The 20,609-nt window shown below is 44.6% G+C and overlaps 1 protein-coding gene across 3 annotated transcripts in view; it reads right to left on the bottom strand.

Moving 5' to 3' along the window:
- GRIP2 (glutamate receptor interacting protein 2) overlaps positions 1-10,800 on the bottom strand; it is a 292,164-nt gene extending 281,364 nt beyond the window's left edge. For 2 of the 3 annotated variants that reach the window (XM_054838459.1, XM_054838464.1), the window contains exon 1: positions 10,646-10,800. In XM_054838459.1, the coding sequence (XP_054694434.1) occupies positions 10,646-10,700 (55 nt within the window). In that variant the 5' untranslated portion in view covers positions 10,701-10,800. Of the gene's footprint in view, positions 1-6,062; positions 6,237-10,645 lie in introns of those variants that run through there. The other variant, XM_054838462.1, reaches the window with a different exon arrangement.
- Between the last annotated feature and the right edge of the window lie 9,809 nt (positions 10,801-20,609).

The following is a 20,609-nucleotide window of genomic DNA, read 5'->3' as shown; positions in this document are numbered from 1 at the left end:
GCCCATAAATGTGGGGTCATCACCAGCATTCACTGGAGCAAGAGACATGTGGCTCTTCCAGGAAAAAACACAGCAAGTTTTTTACTTGCACTAGACATTATGCAAACCTTTCAGGCATAGATCACTGCTCTGAACTTCAAGGGCTAGAACTGGCTTTTAAAAGAGATTGCTCCATTTCTGTGATGCAGAGCTCCAAAAATGCCCAATTCACTGTCTTAGGCTTATCTGCAAAGGGACAATTTCAACAGCACTATACTCTGATAATTATTCTACTATAGTTACACCTCTGCAAATTCACTTCTGTTTCAAAACAAGTGATTTTATTCTATTATAATGAAGTCAAATAATTAACAAAATAGTCATTTTTATTCTAAAAACAGGACACACATAGGGAGTTCTACAAAGTTTTAACCACAGAAAGAGATGACCTTGCATAGAGCCCATGCCCTGGTGAAGAGCCCTCTGTTAGCTATCCACCCAGCAAGTCTCTGGCTGTAGGTATAACTAACCAGCTCCCCTGCACTTGTGTCTACTTAGAAGATCCAAACAGCAAACAACAACAAAAAAAAAAAAAGAAGCAGAGCAATCATCTGCCTCAGACTTGCCACACACTTTGGTTAAACCTGAGCAATCCTCATCTCAGTGCAACACAGAACATCAGAAAACCTCTGGGTCAGCAGTTGCAATCGCAGCTCAGGACTGGAACAGTTTCAAATATCACGTCCGCTTCCTGAGAATTGCCCACGTGCTTTTCTACTACGCTTGGCATGAGCCCATAGCAACACCAACAGGTTTGGAGAACAATAAGCATGGCCTGAATCCAGACAGATCTGGCAATTCTTCTGACTCTGAAATTCTCCTGGCTCCCACAATTCAGTTTCCATCAAGGTCCTCAGCTTCCTGAAAGGTTGCCCCCACACTTTCCAGCCTTGGCACCTCTAAAGGGAGAACATGCCAAACCACTGCAGCTGATGCATTTGCTCAGCACTGAGCATCATCACTCAATATTGCTGATAAAAACTCCTTTGCAAGAAGCCCTACAGAGTATAACAGCTAAAGCAAGAGAGAGCAGAACTGTCGTGTCCATAGAGTTTCATACAGCCAAATTCTGTGAACACAGGATCGCATTGAGGTTATAAAATCTAGCAGACCACTTCAAAAAGCAAAATAATGATCAATCTCCATCTTTAGTCAAACTCTAATGAGGCTTTAGAGTCATTGTATAAAACCCTTGTGACTTCATCCTTAAGTTGTGCAGAACTCCTCAACGAGAGCTAAATTTTACAATTACTGCAGTACAGGATCAAAAGCAGCAGCCCAAACTCAGTGCAGCATGACAGCCAGCAAGAAGGGGAACAGGCAAGCACAGCGCTCAGGTGCAGCTATTACTCCCTCACTTGATAGGTGCCAAATCCATATCAACATATTAATGAACAAAAAAGACCCCATTGAAGCCCAGCAGGATTTGCTCTGGCTGTCCCATCAGTTTGATGGATGAACGTTATCCCATAAGCATTACCACCACAGCCTTCAAGCAATCCTAATTCCCCACCACACTTCACTGGAGGGTCAGAACCTCTATTTTTACATTTTGTTTAAAAGCAGTGGCCTGTATAATGAGTATTACCAACAAACAGAAGCCCATAAATTCCTGAGCACTCCGTGTGCAAGTCCTCATCTCTGACAAAGCATGGATGCACTGTAAGAGTAACACATGCAGGAATATATTAATACGCTGCATTCAGCAGCCATAACAGCCCTTCAACCACAGAGCAGTTCAACTGCACACTATTTAAGCAACAGCTATCCAGCTGAATTTCTTTAATGAAAATTAAGTGCCAGTAGAACAGATCATGTCATTGTAGGTTTGGACAAAAGGACTCTGTAAAGACAACGTATTAAAACTGAACAGATTCAACCTGGCACTGAAAGATGGTCCCAAGACAACTTGATAAATACAAAAACCTTCTTTCTGAATTGTGTGAGCTGGCACAGACAGGACACAGGAACAACCACAAACCCACAGATGAAATACAAAGAGTAAATTTATTTTCATTACCTCACCAACCAGGGGATCCCCAAAGCAGCACCCGGGCAGGCATGCGGGCACCACACAGCTCAGTCCATGTTCGAGGATCACCAAACCTGCTGTCCTCACCTCTACATCAGGGATTCACACAAACGTAGTTTACCACTGTGCTTTGGTCTTTCCCACAGCAGGGCAGGAACCTCGAGCATGTTCAGCAGGGTACCCGAGTCTATCACAGGCCCATGTTATCTAAACACAAATGTTCTACTTTTAAAGCACACAAGACTAAACAACGATTACTACGATATATATGTTTTATCGACACCCCAAGTGCAAGTCACTTGAGCATGTTTACAGTTCTCCTCACCATTCTTCTGTTATTTTCCCCCATTCCACCCCCTTGCTCAAGGAACCATTTCTGCAGGAGGTGTCCATTGGAACTTTTGGAATGTAGCACAGAGTAATTTAGAGGCACGCAATAAGCACATATAGAAAAAGGAATAAGCATATCTCTACAGTAATGCTTTGAATCGGGTGTCCCGTTCATCTGTCAGGGAATCAGACCACTCAGCCAGCCAGGCACCACCAGTAGATTGTTTCATTTGATGCATTAAGTCCTGGAGATGTTGAATGTCATTCTCTACACTAGCTGATTCATCAGTTATGTTGAAGCAACATATACCTTCAAAAACCAACACAGCGTTTATGGTGTCAAAGGAGGAAATAGTCCACCGCCAATTGATTTTGAAATGTTCATTGGTGTACAGCCATTACCTACTCAGAAAAAGTAGCAATGAGAAGCATTAATATCAAAAATCACTTAGCATGGTATAATTCTGTAACAGAGTTTCTGGGGTTGGCACACCAATGAAATATGTTGTCAGATGATCTGCAGCTGTTAATCTTCTCTTGATACAAAAGGCAGATGAATGAGTCGCAGTAGAAGCTAACCAAACCCAAGCATTTACATGTTGATCTCGCAGAAACGTATCATGGGCATGTGCTTGTAGTACAAGACTACAAAGCATGACAAGATAACCTGTGATAGGGGAGTGTCATCTCCTTCCAGTAATACATATGCCTTTGCTCCAGCTCCCTCAGCTAATACTCTGGGTTTGATAACCTGATGTGGGGTAATTGCCCACACAGATACACAGACTGGAAAGGCACAGCTTGCACTTTTTTAGCTTGAACTTCAATTTGATATTGGGTTCATGACACCAATAGCACTGTTCCAGTACTATGTCCTCTAGACAAGGCACAAGTATTCATCAAAGATACCCAAAATAAAAGAACTCCAGAATCTGATATCACTAGAGGATGTAAAATAAGAGCAGAAGTTGGGGTACATAACCCCTGAGAATACCATAGTGTTCTTATATAAATCTCCACGTCTAGACTAATACATCATGGTCCTGCCACACAATCCATTGGTTTAAACATTCCCCCCCCCGCGCCATAAGAGTAACCATGCCTGGTACCATAACTGCAGGGAGAGGTGGGGTGACTTTATTCAATTCTCTAATCTATATTCTCCAAGTGCCATGTGGTTTTCAAACAGGCCAAATAGGATTATTAAAAGCAGTCATGGTTTCTGTAATGATTCCCACTTGTTGAAGCGCCTGAATGGTTTGAGTAATTTCCTCCTCCTCTAGAACATGATACTGTTCTACAGTTACCACCTCAGTAGGCAGGCATAGGTATAACAAGATCCCTCTTTGGGAATCCATGCAAGATAGTTACAGATCAAATAGCAAATCCCATTTGTGAAGTTCCAAAGCAGAAACAACCGTTTAAAGTTTGAACTGTTCATCCTGCCAACATATCAATATCCAAGATACATTCTTTAATTGTGGCAATTAACACCATCATCATGGTAAACAGTAAGGCATTTCCTACTGTTAAGGTAACCTTAGCTCTGAGGGCAGGGGTCAGATTTCCCCAATCCACAGGTCTGTGATATGGCTTATTATTAATATTACTATACAATACAGTAAGCTTAGCTCTGGTATCCACCAGTGCTAATACATGTAAAATCTCCCCAGACCTCCACTCTATAGTTAAAGGAACATAGGGGCATTGGTCCCCCTCATGGTAAAAGGCTACCATGGCAGCACTTCAGGGGGACCTGCCAAACCTTCATTTCTGCTGTTTTGGCATCTTCCACGTAGTGTCTTGCCTTGAGGTGGCAGGCAGGTGGGAGCTAGTGGTGGGGCCAGGGGCAGTCGGCCTTTTTGTCTAGGCGCTAACTTTTGCCATCAGCAAGATGTCTCTGATGTTGTAATCTCATTTATTTCTGATCATGGGACACCAGCTTGTACGAGATCATTCCACATTTGTTTCCTTGTCACCTATGATGTAAACTCCTTACAGTTTTGCCAGCTTTCCTTTATTTACCACCCACACAGATGATTTGGAAGTTACAGTCCCGATTTCCCTCAAGGTATTTGCTAGGGCTCCTACATTACCAGTAGCATTTGTGACTGCTGGTATGACCAAGGGTTTTAGTGAGGCAGGCACTCCTCTCAAAAGCTGCATTTCAATACCTCTCATTGCTGCTACCCTGTCCAGATTGAATCCCATAATCAACACATGAGCCATTGCTGTTATCAAAATGTTCCCAGGGACAGTGGAGTAAGATAAGCAGTACAGCAAGCAGCAAAAGCAAGAAGCAGCCACTAATGAGCACTAGACTAATATACAGTAAGGCAAGCACGCTCCATGGCAAGCACAGAGGCCTGCCAATTAATAGCTAAACAACAATAACAGCTATTAATTCAATCTATCACATTCCAATCAAATCTGTTATCTTGAACCCTTCATGCCCCACATCGGGCACCAAAAAGGACTGTCATGGTTTAACACCAGCTGGCAACTAAGCACCATACAGCCACTTGGTCACTCCCCTGTTTATTAGCAATACACACTATCAACCATTCTACGGTATCGTGCAACCCATGGCACCACTCTGCTTGAGTAGTAATTACTTCTTGTGCAATCACCTTTGCATCTTGTGAAGTCCTGACTTCCATTTCCAATTCTCTCATTTTACTCCATAACGCAACAACTTCACGGTCAATATCTCTAAGACTGGTAACTAATAACCATCGCAATCTCGCCACTAACTTGCAAGAAGGATCCAATGCTGCTTTCCATGGCAATCCACACATAGACATTTCAATTGTCTGGGGGGTAACCACCACCCTGTCATCTATTTCCATCCATTCTTCTGTTATTTTCCCACAATTAGTATTGAAAATTTACTGGTGTGGCCATGTGAGGTGCTGGATCTGTCCTAGGGTGAGGGGATTGAAGAGCTATCGGAGGAATGAGGTAGCTAATCTGCAAGATGATCTGCAATTACAAAAGCTTTGATGAAGACTCAGTGGATAGGCAATTGTCAGCTGCTTCAGCCTTTGACATCCTGGCACCTAAAAAGCCAGAAAACCCTTCAAACAGTGCAAGAAAGCCAGGATTGGCTAGTGGGCCTGAGGTTGGAGGTTCCTCTAAAGAAGGAAGAGCCAGAGCCATGGATGAGGATTTTATTAAGGCATTTACAGATGTTCCTACTGTACAGCTCTTATTCTGGTCAAGAACTTGAAGAAACATTGAACAAGATCAGGGAAGTTCTCAGATGACAAACATGATTGGAATCAATGAACTAGTGTGCTGAAGAATATTTGGTCATACCTTGTTGCTGGAACTGATGTGCTGTGCAGAGAAAGGGGGACCTTACACTTCATTAGATCATGTATGCACAAAGCTTCAGTACCTTCTGTTGGTACTGGAAATTCTAATGCAGATTCCAGAGGATTGAGTAGAACCAGAGCGGTATCACAGCCTCAGCCTGGCAGGAGATCTGGGTCTCCTGGAAGAGTTTTGACCACAACCATACTTTCCACAATAAACGCAGGAGTTCAGAGAGTGTTAGCGAATCCTGCCAACTACACCAAGTGTGAACCAGCACGGACAGGACACAGGAACAACCACAAACCCACAGATGAAATACAAAGAGTAAATTTATTTTCATTACCTCACCAACCAGGGGATCCCCAAAGCAGCACCCGGGCAAAGGCACACAGGTGGGAATGCAGGCACAGCACAGCTCAGTCCATGCTCGAGGATCACCAAACCTGCTGTCCTCACCTCTACATCAGGGATTCACACAAACGTAGTTTACCACTGTGCTTTGGTCTTTCCCACAGCAGGGCAGGAAGCTCAAGCATGTTCAGCAGGGTACCCGAGTCTATCACAGGCCCATGTTATCTAAACACAAATGTTCTACTTTTAAAGCACACAAGACTAAACAACGATTACTACGCTATATGTGTTTTTCGACATCCCAAGTGCACGTCACTCGAGCATGTTTACAATCCTCTTCGCCATTCTTTTGTTATTTTCCCACATGAATGACTGAATTATTTCTGATATGGCAAGCACAAGAGCAAACACCTAATTTTAAGCAGCAGAATAGTTCAACTGATTAAGTTATGCACACCACAGTTTGCAAGATCAAAATGTTTGTGGGTAAGTGAACAAAAGACAATTTGCATTATTTTTAACAGTTACTCTATTTTAGTTATTCTACACATGACATGTGTAATCAAACATGGAACTCAATGAAAGATCTTCTAATTTTCTGTTATCATGCAAAACCAGCAAATTTCCACCTTATTGGCATGTTTCTCTCTGATGTGTGTGATTAAGAATCCCAATTTCAGTCGTAATCATAGTTTCACAACTATGGAGCAAAACATCCCGGTACACTGATCTGAGGACAGAATAAAAAGCTGATGTTTATAGCCCAGCTGTTTTAAACCCCCTCAAGACAGACTGCTGTGATATTTTTACCTTCCCATTATAAAAATTTAAATAGCTCTGCCAAAACCACCCCCCTGCTAAATTTTCCCCAGGGACCAACTCCTGCCAAACTGCACCTGCAGCAAGATAAAGCAGGCAGGAAAGAGATCTTGCAATGGGTTTTTACTTTGTTGCCCTCATCCTGCAAACCAGCCTGCACCACGGAGGATTTCCCTTTCCCCATGCACCTCGGGACACCCCTGCCCATGGGTGCACAGCAGCAAAACGCCCCTATATGCTCCTACAGCTGTTTCCAAGGTAACCAGCACAGAGCCGTATACAAGGAAGCAAACAGCAGCAACACAATCCTGCAATATTGTCACTTTTTGGAGCAGGTCTGAATTGCCCCTTTCACCCCCTCTTTTCCAGTTGCCCCACGATTCATGCAAGGGGTAGGTAACTCACTTTGCGTTTTACAGTCCAAATACATCAGTCTTTCTTAACATTTGGTTTGTTTTTTTTTTTTTTTAAATAAGCATCATATTGGAGTTCTAAGGCAAGAGTCAAGTTTTCTGGTTTTACTAAAGAAAAACCATCTGGGGGAAAAAGAGGAATTATATCAACAACCTAAATTTACACTCAAACTCTGTATTCCCTCCCAGTAGAAGCAAAAACATCTCGGGTTTAGCAAAGAGTGTCTGCCCGCTACTGTGACCCATGTTATACAAGTTATATGCATCTAGATAACACTTATTTTCATCAGTTAAGATAAAAGCATCTCCACTACTCAGTCTGCGCATACAGTTTATCCTTTCTAGGCATCCAGTTTCCACATCCACTCAGATGTGCCAAAATCCCCAGAGACTTTCCCACCTGCCCACATGCATTCATGCTCCCAAAGCAGAAATTAGCCTTTGCTTCTTTTGCTACTGAAAGCCTGGGAACAGCAAGAATACAGTCCAAATTCTGCAGTCCTCATATAGAGGACAGCAGCACAAGGGAGAAAATCAGAATGGGAAAGAGTCTGGCATGGCCAACTAGTTCTCTCCACTGCTCTAAAAGAGGACCAGCTATCAGGGAGGTAAATCAGCATGAGATCTGGCCACACAGCTCTGTATACACAGCAGTGGACAGAACTGCCAGGCTGTATGCTCCAACCTCTGCTCCCAGGTCTGAGACAACCCCGCAGTTACACAAAGAGAAGCAAATGAACCCCCTGATTTGGGACTAACAGGGCTGTTACCAATACAGGCTGAAGGAAACACATTTTCCACCAAGAATTTCCAAGCCATTGACATAAATTCTTTTTTCTGCATGAAACAGAATAAGGAGTAGCACATCCCACATACAACCCTCTCATCGTAAGGAGCAACAATACATTACATAATGGAGCATTTCTGCACGCTGGTCAGGAGTCACCCCCATCCCCCAAGAGATAGAAATTAAGGCAAAACATGCATAAGGAAAGTCATTGTGGGTGGCGTTTTGAAGTGGCAATCATACACAGTTCATGTATATCTTGCATTTCCCTATGTGACTTACCATGGCTGACCTTTTGAATACTGACTGTGATTAATGAAGCTTCCAACCCAGCACTGAATGGCTGCAAATTGCAAGAGATGCTCATCACATTAATATTCAGTAACCAAAATACAGCACTCTTCTAATCACAAATGTGCTCCTGCTGAATGTCAGGACATTTCCTTTGGAAACTTGAGTACTGCAATCCCCCAAGGAAGTTAACACACTGACGGGCCAGACCACATATGTCTGGGGGAGAAGCTCCCCAGCTTAGATATCTGAAACAAAACTACCACATCTGCATAGCCATGGAGATGCCAACAAGGCAGACAGAACTTTTTTTGAATAAGGAAAACCAAAAGTCAGTATTTCTTCACAGACTGGGTGGATGTCAGTTTGCAAAACTGAAATCTGAACTGAACCTTGCAGAGATTTCCTGGCAGCGTTACACATGACATGATGTGAAGCCTCCTCTAGCATCCAGTTAAGCCCCATACCATACCCGTTAACACTGCAGCACTACAAAAACATTACCAGATACCTCCTCTGCTACCCCTCCAGAGCTACATGCTGTAATACAACCATCAAAATAGTGACCTTGGGGAAAAAGGAAAGAAGTTCCCTACAAACTCAGCACACTCTTTAGCAGACGTATACCTCCTCCTCTACGCAGCACAACAGCTTGAGCCTGAAAGATTTATACCACCAGATAAACCATTCTGTGATTAACTAAATGGTAACTTCCAAAGACCAACTACTCGAGACATCCATGGAAATAAAAGCAACGTCACTAGGGAACATGCCCAATGTACTTGAAGGGATGCACACCAGTCACAGACTCACTGCAGTACTGGGACTGAAGTCAGAGGGAGGGAAGAAGAGTAGGAAAGGCATTACATAGACTCCCAGAGACAATGGCCAGTACATACACATGAAGTCACAGAGAAAGTAAGCTGGCAAACATGCTAACTTAGTACAACTGTACATCAAGAGCTTGCTGCTGTAAATGTTTTATAGGGTCCCTAAAGCCATCCCTGGTCCAGCAGTGCAAGAGCATCCCCGTCAGCTGCAGCAGGGCAGCGTTACAAAGCACTGCACCATAATAGGGCTGAATTCACGCTGACAGGTCTATGTTGAATGGGAGATTGATTTACTCTTCTACAGGACAAGATTAACAGTTCCATCTCAGGTGGCTGGAGCCTGAGTGGAAGCCATGGTCCCAGAGGGGTAAGACATCAGAAATAGATGGTGTTCTCCCAAAGCAGTGAGAGTAAAGAAGCAGCATCAGAAAGACTCAACAGCTTAATGACTCTGCCCTGACACCTTACAGCGCACTTAACAGCACTGTGCTTATTAACCAGCAGGACTAGAGAATTCCCTGATTTTTGCATTACTCACACCAAATGATGCAACAGTGCCACTTCAGATATTTGGTAAGTCTGCTTACCAGTGCACCATCTAGAGAGGCAGTCAGGGGAAGGGATGCAAAAGAAAAACCTGCCATCAACCACTTGCACCAAAGCAGCTGGTGTTAATAAGACACACGTTCCTGCTTTACTTCTGCCCATCCCAGATCAGCTCCTCCACCTAAGTCTTACGAGAGCACATGAGAACCACACTTCATTTCAGAGAGATAAACTTTCCCCACCACTCGCACCCCTCTTCACCTATAAACCCAGGAGCCGGAGTGCAAGGTTTAAACCTCTCTTACGCTGTGCCACCTTGTGGATGTCTCCTCCCGACTTTTATGAGCTGCAGGTCCAGCATTTATTTAACACCACACTCTTGAGCACGTAAACAAAATAATTCACAGTCACTGTGAGCAACAGTAAGCAGCACAGTAGGAATCAGATTACCGCGACACGTCCGCTGTGCGATTCGCAAACCCTTTAATCCCGTTAGAGATGGGCACTGGGAAAAAAAAAATTACCAGTTGAAAACAGCAGCACGAGTAGCTTTAGAAAGTTAGAGCTCAGACGCTGTAAGCCCCTCTAAATATCCAGAAAAGACCGCGCAGCCACCTCTCACTCAGGCTTGCCCCCACCACTTCAAGAAGGATAATAAAAAAAAAAAAAAAAAAAAAAGCAGCGGCCAAGCAAGCCCGGGGATGGAAGGACAGGTTTGCTGCAGCAAAGTTTACCGGCACGAAGAGCATTCCCCCCTCCTCCCCGCAGCTCCTCCATTCGCGGAGCTCCACACCAGCAGAGGATTACCCCCCTCCCAAGGGGACATCCCCCCCAAAAAAAACAGAAAGAAAAGATGAGGTGGAGGGTAAATCCCCCCCGCCGCGCTCACCGTCCTCTTGCATCCGCTGCAGGCACAGGGCGAGGCTCTTCCTCCAGCCCGGCATCGCGGCAGGGGCAGCGCTGCCGCCCCCCGGGGCGGCGGCACGGCTCTAGGGGCCCGGGGGGGCTGGCGGGAGCGGCGCTGCCAAGCGCGGCCGGGCTCCCCGGCGCTTTATTGCCGGGCGGTGCATGCGGCGGCGGCGGGGCCGGGCGGGGGGAGCGGCGCTGCCCGCCCCCGCCTGCGCACAGCCCCGCGGGGAGCAGCGTCGGGCCCCCCCGCCCCGCCGCGCAGGTGCGCTCCCCGCCAGCCGCGGATGGTGAGAGCGACCCCAAACCGGGGGGCGGGGGCGGCTAGAAAAAATTACGTATATACATATATATATTTTCCCCTGGTGGGGTCTGCTTAGGTAGTACGGGCCCCCGTCTGCGGTCAGCACCGGGGGCTGACCCATACCGGCGTTTCTGCCGGTCCCAAATCACCAGCTGACATTGAGCAAATACATCACAGGAAAGGTATGGAAAACAGCTATTCATATTCTACGTTCCCTTTACAGCTTTAACCTGGTGCCTCTTCCCTTTAATGAGCAGCAGCTGTCTGGCAGTCCTAACACAGGTGTGCTCATCATGCCTGTATTTATGCTGAAGTTGGGTGCTCAGTAAATAAAGTTGCACAACAGTTGGGCTGATTTATTCCATCTCTTTCAGGACCACTTGCAAGCAGTTGAAGTGCAGGGGGGACTGAAAAGCATCTTTGTCATTTCTTAATATTCCAGAGGTTTCAGTGCTTTTACATGGACACAAAGGAGATGTTTATTGCATATGCCAGGGTATTCATGTTTTTAATTTCCTGGGGGCAACATATCTCTGCAGTGCTGAACAGGTTTTTTTTGTTCTTCATTAGGCCTTTTATTAGCTGGCTGGTAGGTCTCACTCCGCATCTCTGCCTCCCTTTGTGAGAGTGATAATATTATGTGCAACTTCTGCTATAATCTAAAATATTATGGACCAAACTCTCCTTAGGATGGCATGAGCTAACTCCAGTTTCAGAAGGCTAGTGTCTGACACCACCTGGATTGGACAGGGCAGCTGTGATGCCAAAGGAATACATCCATCTATGTACATCCATATGGACTTAGCTTAATTTTCAGACCAACTTTTTTGTCCCCACCAGAATGAAAAGCAGTTGTCATAGGACAGCCAAACAACCTGCTAAGGGGCAGCAGCCTCCCCCACCATGCTCTGCCCACAGCTCACATCTGAGAAGCATTTGCCATTTTGGGCACTGGCAGCCAGGTTTACAGGACAGCCAAGTGTGACGTAGCATATGCCAAGCTGGGCAGCGGGAGCCTGGAAACCTCTCCATTGCCTGGTGAAAACTGAAGTGGATCAACCCAAAGGCACTTTGGAGAGAGTCTGCTTGAAACAATCTCCTGCAGCTCTGTGCATGTCCAGGGAGAAAAACAGTTTCTGCAGAAAGGGGCTGAAAGCAGAAACCTACCAAAGTCCATTACTTTGGGGGAGCCTGAAGGGATGAGGATTCTAACTGAGGTACTTGAGTTAAATACCTATGGTTAAATTAGCTACATATTGTTTTATCTCCCCCTCACAGGTTCTTGAGGAACAACATGGGAGTGGGGCTGGAGAGGATCTGCCTTGAAGTTACTATCAGTAGTGTGTTTTTCCAGTGAGTTAGGCTGGGATAATCATAACCCCACGCGAACAGCCCTCTTCATTATAATCATATGGGTTTGCAGTGCTGCAGAGGGCAGACAGTAGCATCCAGTGCCCAAGAACTGCATGAGAGGTTCCCATCACAGCAAAGAAGAGCTGTGCTGTACAGCCTGACCCCCTTCCATATTTCTAACCAGGGATTTACCCATCAGTTAAAGGGCAGTGATTGGAGTGATGGCACCTGAAGGCTTATTCCAGCCAGCTGGAGCAATCACTTCTAACAGAGGACTATCAGCAGCAGAAGCACCGCTATAGCTCATACCCTCCCTATCCTCCACTAGCAGCACAGAAAAATTCACAGAAACAAAAAGATTTTTGCCCCCATTTACCATCAGAGTAGAAACACAAGTAGAGATTGACTTTCCACCCAGCTGCAACCTCTTAAAGGGTTACACCAAATACGGCACATTTCCACAGCTTGTTTATGCAGGGAAAACACAGCCCTCCGCAATTTCATTGCAAATGTACCTGGTATCTTTAGGACTCACGACAAATCACAACTCCATAGCTGGATTGGGTCAGGGCATGTCATGCTAACTTATAGGAAGTTGGTGATGCACACCAAGTATTCTAGATGAGAGCAAAACTTTGGAAGCTTTTTAGAGAAGGACTAATCCAAAGCCAGCATACGTCCTGACAGAGGGAGACAATGCTTGTTCAGTAGTTAAAAGCCAGCACACAAAGACAAGCGCTGCTGAGTTATGTGACTGACTCAACCACTCACCCAGGCAAATCACCTGCCCTCTCTGTGCCTTAGTTTCCTCCAGTGTAAATTATAATTGCTTGATGATATACAGATTCTGGGTATTAGAAAAGGATTCCCAGAAAAGTGACTGTTATTGATCCAATATTGCTCTCAGAAAAAGTAATGAGAGTGAGGAAAACATGACATAGGAAGGAACTTTTAAGAGTAAGGTCAAATCTACACTTTTTGTACCTAAAAGCTCATCTGTTTTTGCCATTTACACTGGCTGATCTCATAAAAGACTCTCTCCCTTGAATCTCTTTGGACCACCGTGGCTACAACAGTATTACTTTTAAAAGACATTGGTGCATGGAAGTAGTTAAACATTAAAATAGCAAGTACATTACTAGCTGAAAATGTAGCTCAGGGCTTTTAACAATTGAATTCGGCACATACATTATTGTAGAAAGAGCCAAAGCTGATATGGTGAGATTTTCTCCAGCACTGCACATTAGCCTAACTTCAGTACTCACATGGAAAGCGTGTTAGAGAAAACAAAACATAGCTAAAATACTGGCAGTGAATTCATAAGCAGAATCAATATAAGACATGCTATGGTACACCTTTGGAGGGAGTCATGGAGGGGTATTTCAAGCAGCAGAAAGTCCATAGGAAACTGCAGAAGTGAATATCCATGCTCCCGAGCAACATCTAATCTGTCTGTGTGACTGAAATGTCCAGCTATAGCATTTTAGGTACCACGGTAGCATGGATACTGCCACAACTTCAGAAAGTGCTGCTGTCCTCCCACCCAGCTGCACCATCCTGCAGAAATGATTATCAAACTAAATTTGTGAGGCAGAGATTCCTCTTTGGCCACATGCCCTGGGACAGGACGACCTGTTTTGATCAACCGGTGACTTAACTGTGCCCTTGTGCACTGGCTGTTTCACCAGCTGGTGGTCCTTGCCCCGCTGAGGAACACATACATAGCACAGCATGACTGAAGTCCTAGCTCCTTGTAAGTTGGGCAAAATGTAAGGTCTCTGCCCTGCAGTGCCTGCAGCCTAAATGGGCAGCATGAGTCAGAACAAAAAGCATTTTCCTTGCCTGTGTATTGAGGTGTCTCTCTAGGGCTGGAGGGATGAAAGTAGGTCTTGAGTTACAGGCTTGTTCTTATCAGATTTGTAGAGAACATAGTCTCTATAGTCCTAGGTGGCTTCCTTTGGCATATGAGAGGAGAGAGTTGGGTCCGCTGTGCTTTAAATACCTCTGCAGTTGCAGGAAGAAAAGATGAAAGCACCAAGTTTTCCCGTCTCAGGAGGCGGCTACACAGCAAAGGTTCAGGTCCATCACCAAGCGTGCAAACCAGACTTTCCACATCAGATGGATCTCTCACTCTCCTGCACACTGTATGCACAGGGTGGTGAGCAGACAGTGGTATCACATGTGTGGTGAGAGGAGGCTCCCAAGTACAAATCCCATTTTCCTGCAAGGGTTAAGGAAGAATGTCCAGGCTTTTTAGCTTTCATTTTGTCCTTAATCTGTATGCTTCCAGACATCTCCAGCAAATTCCCCCATCACGTGTTCCCTCACCTTGAGGGTAACTCACTTCATCATCCCAAAATGAGAACGAGCTGACTCCCTGCATCCAGGAAAGTTAGTGAAATGAGACAATCCTCACTTTCAGCCTCAGCCAGGTGATTTAGAAATCCCCTTTTGTTATTTCTGAGTCAGTGAGGATCTGGCACTTGGGAAACCATTAGGAGTGGTGTTCTGTCCTCCCACCATTCCTCCACCATTGAGATCACGGAATTTAAAAATAATCCTGTCATGGTAGAAGGTTAAAGGCAGTTTTAAAATGGATTATCTTAATTTTGCTACCACCACCAGAGGCTGATTAATAGCAAGTTTATTTACTAATCCAGCTTGGATCTGTTTTGCCTTAAACACAGGCAGTGCAAACAGCTTACTCATTTTGTTGCCTGCTTCTTGTTAAGAGCTTCAGGGCATACATCCGTACTATGGACTTCTGCAGAAGTGCTCCTGTCCAGCTAGGTTTTGAAGGCTGGAAGTGAGCTGTCATTCTGCCTTTTCTGGGTGGTACTCATCTCTCTGAAAAGCTGAATACCTTTTAGGCAGACAGAAAGAATGTCTTCGGATTTCATTGACCGAAGTATACACCCCATTTGCGGGCACCATGAGGATATGGTCACTGCTGTGCTCTGTTGCTGCTGGAAGAGTGCTCAAGTGCTCCTTGTTTCTGTCCCAAAGGCACACTTGGAGTCAGCTCTGAAGCTGGTTCCTCACCCTCCTTCCTTGGAAATTACAGCATAAGCATGAAGAGGCTCAGACCAGTCCCTCATCTACTTCCAAAGTCACCTTTGTTCTGCAAAAGCCCTGCAAACTAAGTGTGCAATGAGCTCTGAGTGCTGAAGCAGTGATGCTGCCTGCCAGCCAGCAAGCCCAGTGGTTTGAGGTATCTCCACTTGGCTCTCCTCCTGCAACACCACTGTCAGTGGGTCTTGTCCTGGGCACAAGGCCTGTCTTCACTGACCTAACTGCTGGGCTGATGCTAGTGCCAAAGCTTTGGCTTCACTTCCTTTGAGGGTTCTTAACTTTTAGATGCTGTTTAGAGCAAGTCACAAACACCAGACACCTTTTCTGCCGAGATCACTAGGCTGGATGTCCACTTTGTGTTCCCAAAGAAACATCATCTCGCCACTTACTGCCAATGCCCCACCACAGGAATTCTCCACATTTACCTCCTAGTGACCCAGCAACACACAAAATGGTGCTGGGAGGATGATGCAGCGTAGCAAGACAAAGCCAGAGGAGTTTTGCATCTTCCTCACTACTTGCCCAAAACCATCAGTGTTTAAGCAACACTCAGAGGTCTGTGCCTCTTCCCCTGCTAACAGAGGGGTTTAGGGCCATGCAGTGCCCAGAGCTCCACTGCAGCTGCTGCCTATTGATTTCCAGGCTACCAAGGCAGGTTTCAGAAATTCATTACACTGAGGCGACCATGTATGTTACCTGTCATTCTGTGTACTCTCCAAAGCCAAGTAGTCAGCACAGAACCTGAAGTGCCAGCAGCTGATACAGTTAGTTAATACTGTTAATATTTGCTTACAACTGTACAACAGAAGAGGCAACGCCATTTGGTCCCATCCTGTGTGAAAGCCTCCTCAGGAAGGCCAGCGGACAGCTTTCTCTGGGTTACCACGAAGATGCTGTGTGATCTGGACTGTTATTTAGGAAGACAGGAGAATTTAAAAACAAGCCTGAATGTAGTCAGCCACAGCGATGCAAAAGACACTTTTCTAACTTGTAACTGAAGATGCTGTTACTGGAAACATGTTCTTTCCCTTTCAAAACTGCTTTCAGCGCTCCCTCCTTCCCTTTTTCACTTCTGTTAATTTATCCCTCACACACACCATCTTTCCCCTTAGACACACACACAGCGTCACTAATAAAACATCACCCATTTGCACCAAGTCCAAGTGTTCACCTTCATGGAGTCACATAATCCTCTCAAGGAAGAACAGTGCTTATCACCACTTACCCACAATAAAGATCCCCATACCATCCCACTGCTATATAAAGATTTTCATTCCAGGCATTCACTTAGCAGCAAGATTTGTCTCTGGCTACATAAGGTTTCATCTCTGCTCCTCATTGCAGAGGTGCCTCAGGGAATTTTTACAAATCACTTAAGTGAAAGAGTTATCAGGTACGGGATAGTCAGCTCTGCACCACCAAGAACCCCAGGTATCAGACAGATCTCAGCCTGGGAAAGTTTCCCGCTAGGACATGCTGTACATTTTGCTTTGATTTCCCCAACTGATAAATTTTTCTATATGGGGAAGGATCTCTAAGCTCTCCCTACACTCTCAAACAGCATCTTTCTTAGTTACCAGCTGTGCAAGTAAAAAAAGTTGCTCACCTAGGATTTATCATTTCTCTGAGGAGTATCTTAGTGTCTTTTAACAACCATGGAAGAAACACATAGCAGAAGTACTTGTGCCATCTATTAAGATGACAGCAGGATCTGCCATGCCCAGAGCTCCATTTACAACTACACTGGAAGGGAAGGGAGGACAAGACCAGCCATCCCAGGTGCTCTGGACAGCCAGGCACAGGGCAGCAGCTGGCAGGTTTGACTGACTTGTTTGGTCCTGCTGATCCTACTCCATCCAGACCCCACGAAGTAGGCAGGAGCTGTGCTAAGTGAGTTTGTGCAGTGAGTTTCAGTTGTGCATCAGTGGCAGATGACTCAGGACATGGAGACAGGCTTGGATCCACCCTTCATTCATGCCATGGTCTCAGACTCCCTCCTGAGCCTCCCTTAGGTCAGAGCTGGCATTAAGCACTCATCTATTCCACCAAAACCCACTCTGAACTTGATAGTAAGCAGGGAAACACTATCCACCCGTCTCCCACTGAGGAACATCAGCATTTGCAAATCATGAGGACTACTTCCAATATTGCCACTAGATAAAATTCAATGTTTTTCTTTATTCTGGCTAGTGAACAGTAGCAGTTTGAGAAATGAACAGGGTGCAGAAAGCAATGCTACAGTTCTGTCAACATATGTTGTTAAAAGTCATTACTCTGTCTTGCTTCCTCATCCTCCTCATCGTGACCCAGCTCCAGCTGTCAGTAACACATTAATGACTGCAGTCCATTTCAGATCAGGGAAGGAGGCAAGACAGTTGCAAATCATTGAGATTGACTGGTAGTCTTAATGGAAACGCTCCGTATTTTTGCATGTACATTCAAAGGGGATGGAAAACAACAGTAATTGCCATTTCGGTGTTCTGATCTCTCCCAGGCTAGCTGGCAAGGAAACAAGTACTGTGAGCAAGAGTTAAAAAATGTAAAGCCCCCTTCACTTCCATGTAGCATAGGCTCCCTTCTCCAGCATTTCATAAAATACTGGAATTTACATTTTGTACGGCTCCTTCGTATAGCTGAGGAGTTGTTTGGCACTCATCAAGGCTTTAATAAAGCAATCTTTGGACTTTTGCCTGATGTAGTTATTCATTTGAAATATTATTCTAGTTCTCATTCCACTTGTCTATATTTGACTAATGGCAGCAGTGCCACACACATTTCCAAGCTCTCTATGTACAGAGACTCAATATTTCTTTTCTCAATTATTTCTAAAATAACATCTATAATCACTCTAAGCTTTCTTTTGTGATACATATAGCAACACTTTGGTGCCTTCTGGGCTTCTATTTTAAGTAACCTTTGTGTAAGGAGGCCTGTCCTGGGGGCTGGAGTCCTGTTAATAACAGGACAGGGATTACTCAAGCAAAAAAAGAAGTTAATTTCCTTAGGGCATGTGTCTTGGTGCCCCTGCAAAGCTAACAGCCCTTTTGGAGAATTCCTTACTTATTTAGTCTTATCCCTAGCAAAGCCATTGTCAGCTGTGAGTTTGAAAGGGTGGCAACTGCTATGCTCATGCTACTTAACATACAAGCACCTGTCCAACTCATTTCAGAGAGCTGGCCAAAGCAGAAGCCAAAACTTGAGTCCCACTAGCCCGTGCAGAATTTGAACTGGCAGTCTGAAATCCAGGGTCAGCTGTTTTTGCAGTTCTGGGGTCCCCACTTGTCTTATTTCTCACTAACTTTACATATACGAGACTGGAGGAATGAGGAGAAGAAACCAATTTACTCCTCAAATGCTGGAGAGATGACAGGGAACTGCAGGGAGAGACGCTCATCGATGTAAGGTAACCTCTGCTAAGTGCTCACAGTTCCCCTGAGATATGAACTACAACTACGTGGCTGTAGTAACAGTCTCGTACTGCCATCTACCGCGTTGAGATCCCGTTACTAGCACAAGTGACTCACCTCCGTGACATTGCTGCAGAGGGAAGCTGGGAGTGAGCCATCACCAACTCTCCCTTCCTTCCCTAGTGCTGCCATCTCTTTTCCTGGGCAAGATTTTGCTATACAGCCTTTCAAGCACCTCCTCAAACAAGCATGATGCTCAAATACTTTGTCCAGAAAGACAGCTTACCTCCTCCACTTCATGTTTTGGGGCCAATTGATGGGATGATGGATAGTGAACAAACACTTTGTTGCAGATAAATCTAACTGTTGAAAATAAAGAGGAATCCAAACTAGAATGGATCGAGGATTTGAGCTACAGTGGGGGGAAAAAAGTGCCTTAGTTCTAAAACATCTAACAGCAGCTTTTCACTAACAGAATATCAGAGAAGAAATAAAAGAATACATATAGAAGGTAGTTTTGTTCTTTTAATGAATCAATCATAGCTGCCACTTACCCATCTACACAGGCATATGGTAGATGACTGCTAGGTAACCAATGCCCATATGGCAGAGAAACTCCCTACCCAATTATGCTGATTTAAATCTCTCCAGTGCATCAAGGTAAAAATGATCATATGCCAGAGATATGTCCTGCCCAAGTATGCAGATTTAATCATTCCTGTGCATCAGGAAAATCACACGTGGAGCCAGAATTTGCTCAATTATGCCAGCCCATTTTCTGCTCAGTGTCAAGAACTAGACCCTCCATAAAAAGAAAGGGTGCAGAAAGGATGTTTTCATGTCTGCATTTCAAAGCACAGTTTAAGGATCATTGATAACCAACAGAACAAAGATTATTTTTTTATATATATATACACTTATTTTTAAAACAGACACATGCTTTGGCATTTCTAGCCTGAGAGACAAATGAGAAACCTCAGGCTAGTTTTCTGTGGTTCTAAGGAAAAAAAAAAACCCAAACATACTGCTTTGTACTGAACTGAAATCCCACTCAGTTCACACTTTAGTGACACCATTCAATATACGTTTAAAAAGCACCAACAGCAATTCAATGATACTGTGCTAGGACTAGTAAATATAAATTATCCCCTTTCCTCCCAAGTAGTCTAGCAATGTGCTACAGGACCCAGATTCCTGCCACCATGTCAGAAAACCTGAATTTGCTGCCCTGAGCCTGCTGGTTTAAAATAATTCAGCTCAAACAGTAGGATATAAACAGAAGCATTTCACAAGCAATGAAGGTGATATAAATATGGCTCACATCATCACCCTGACACTAAATGAACATAAATAACACAGTTTAAACTCAGAGCTAGAAAGTAGCCTCTTTGGAAAGTTACAGGCACAATGAGCATGTGTCTATCTACCTGACACAATCAATAGCCCAGCATTTTCTTTAAAAGAAAAACAGAGCATGAAGTAGGTACATGAGCTTTGAAGTTCCAAAGTGTTATGCTCTGATAGCTGCCTTTTCATAGGCACAACTTTACCACTGTAAAAGCTGTATCTGCTAGGCCAGGTTCAGATTAAAGACAGGGCTGTAAGCAAAGCAGGCGTGCATCACTAGCCACATCCTCATGGATATCTGGACCGGTACTTTGGAAGAGGAACAGATTTCAAGTTAAAAATATGCTTTCTAATGGGAAAGCTACATTGTGGTTTTGTTTTTTTAACTAAAAAGTCACAAGTTTTGGGATAGATCCTGTAGCTTCAGCAATATCAATGAGTAGAAGAAGGAGCATTGAACCCAA

This window comes from Grus americana, chromosome 11, assembly GCF_028858705.1.
Source record: "Grus americana isolate bGruAme1 chromosome 11, bGruAme1.mat, whole genome shotgun sequence".
Classification (NCBI taxonomy): Eukaryota; Metazoa; Chordata; class Aves; order Gruiformes; family Gruidae; genus Grus; species Grus americana.
Note: the sequence above shows the minus strand (reverse complement) of the source record. Positions and strands in the feature narration are given on the sequence as shown.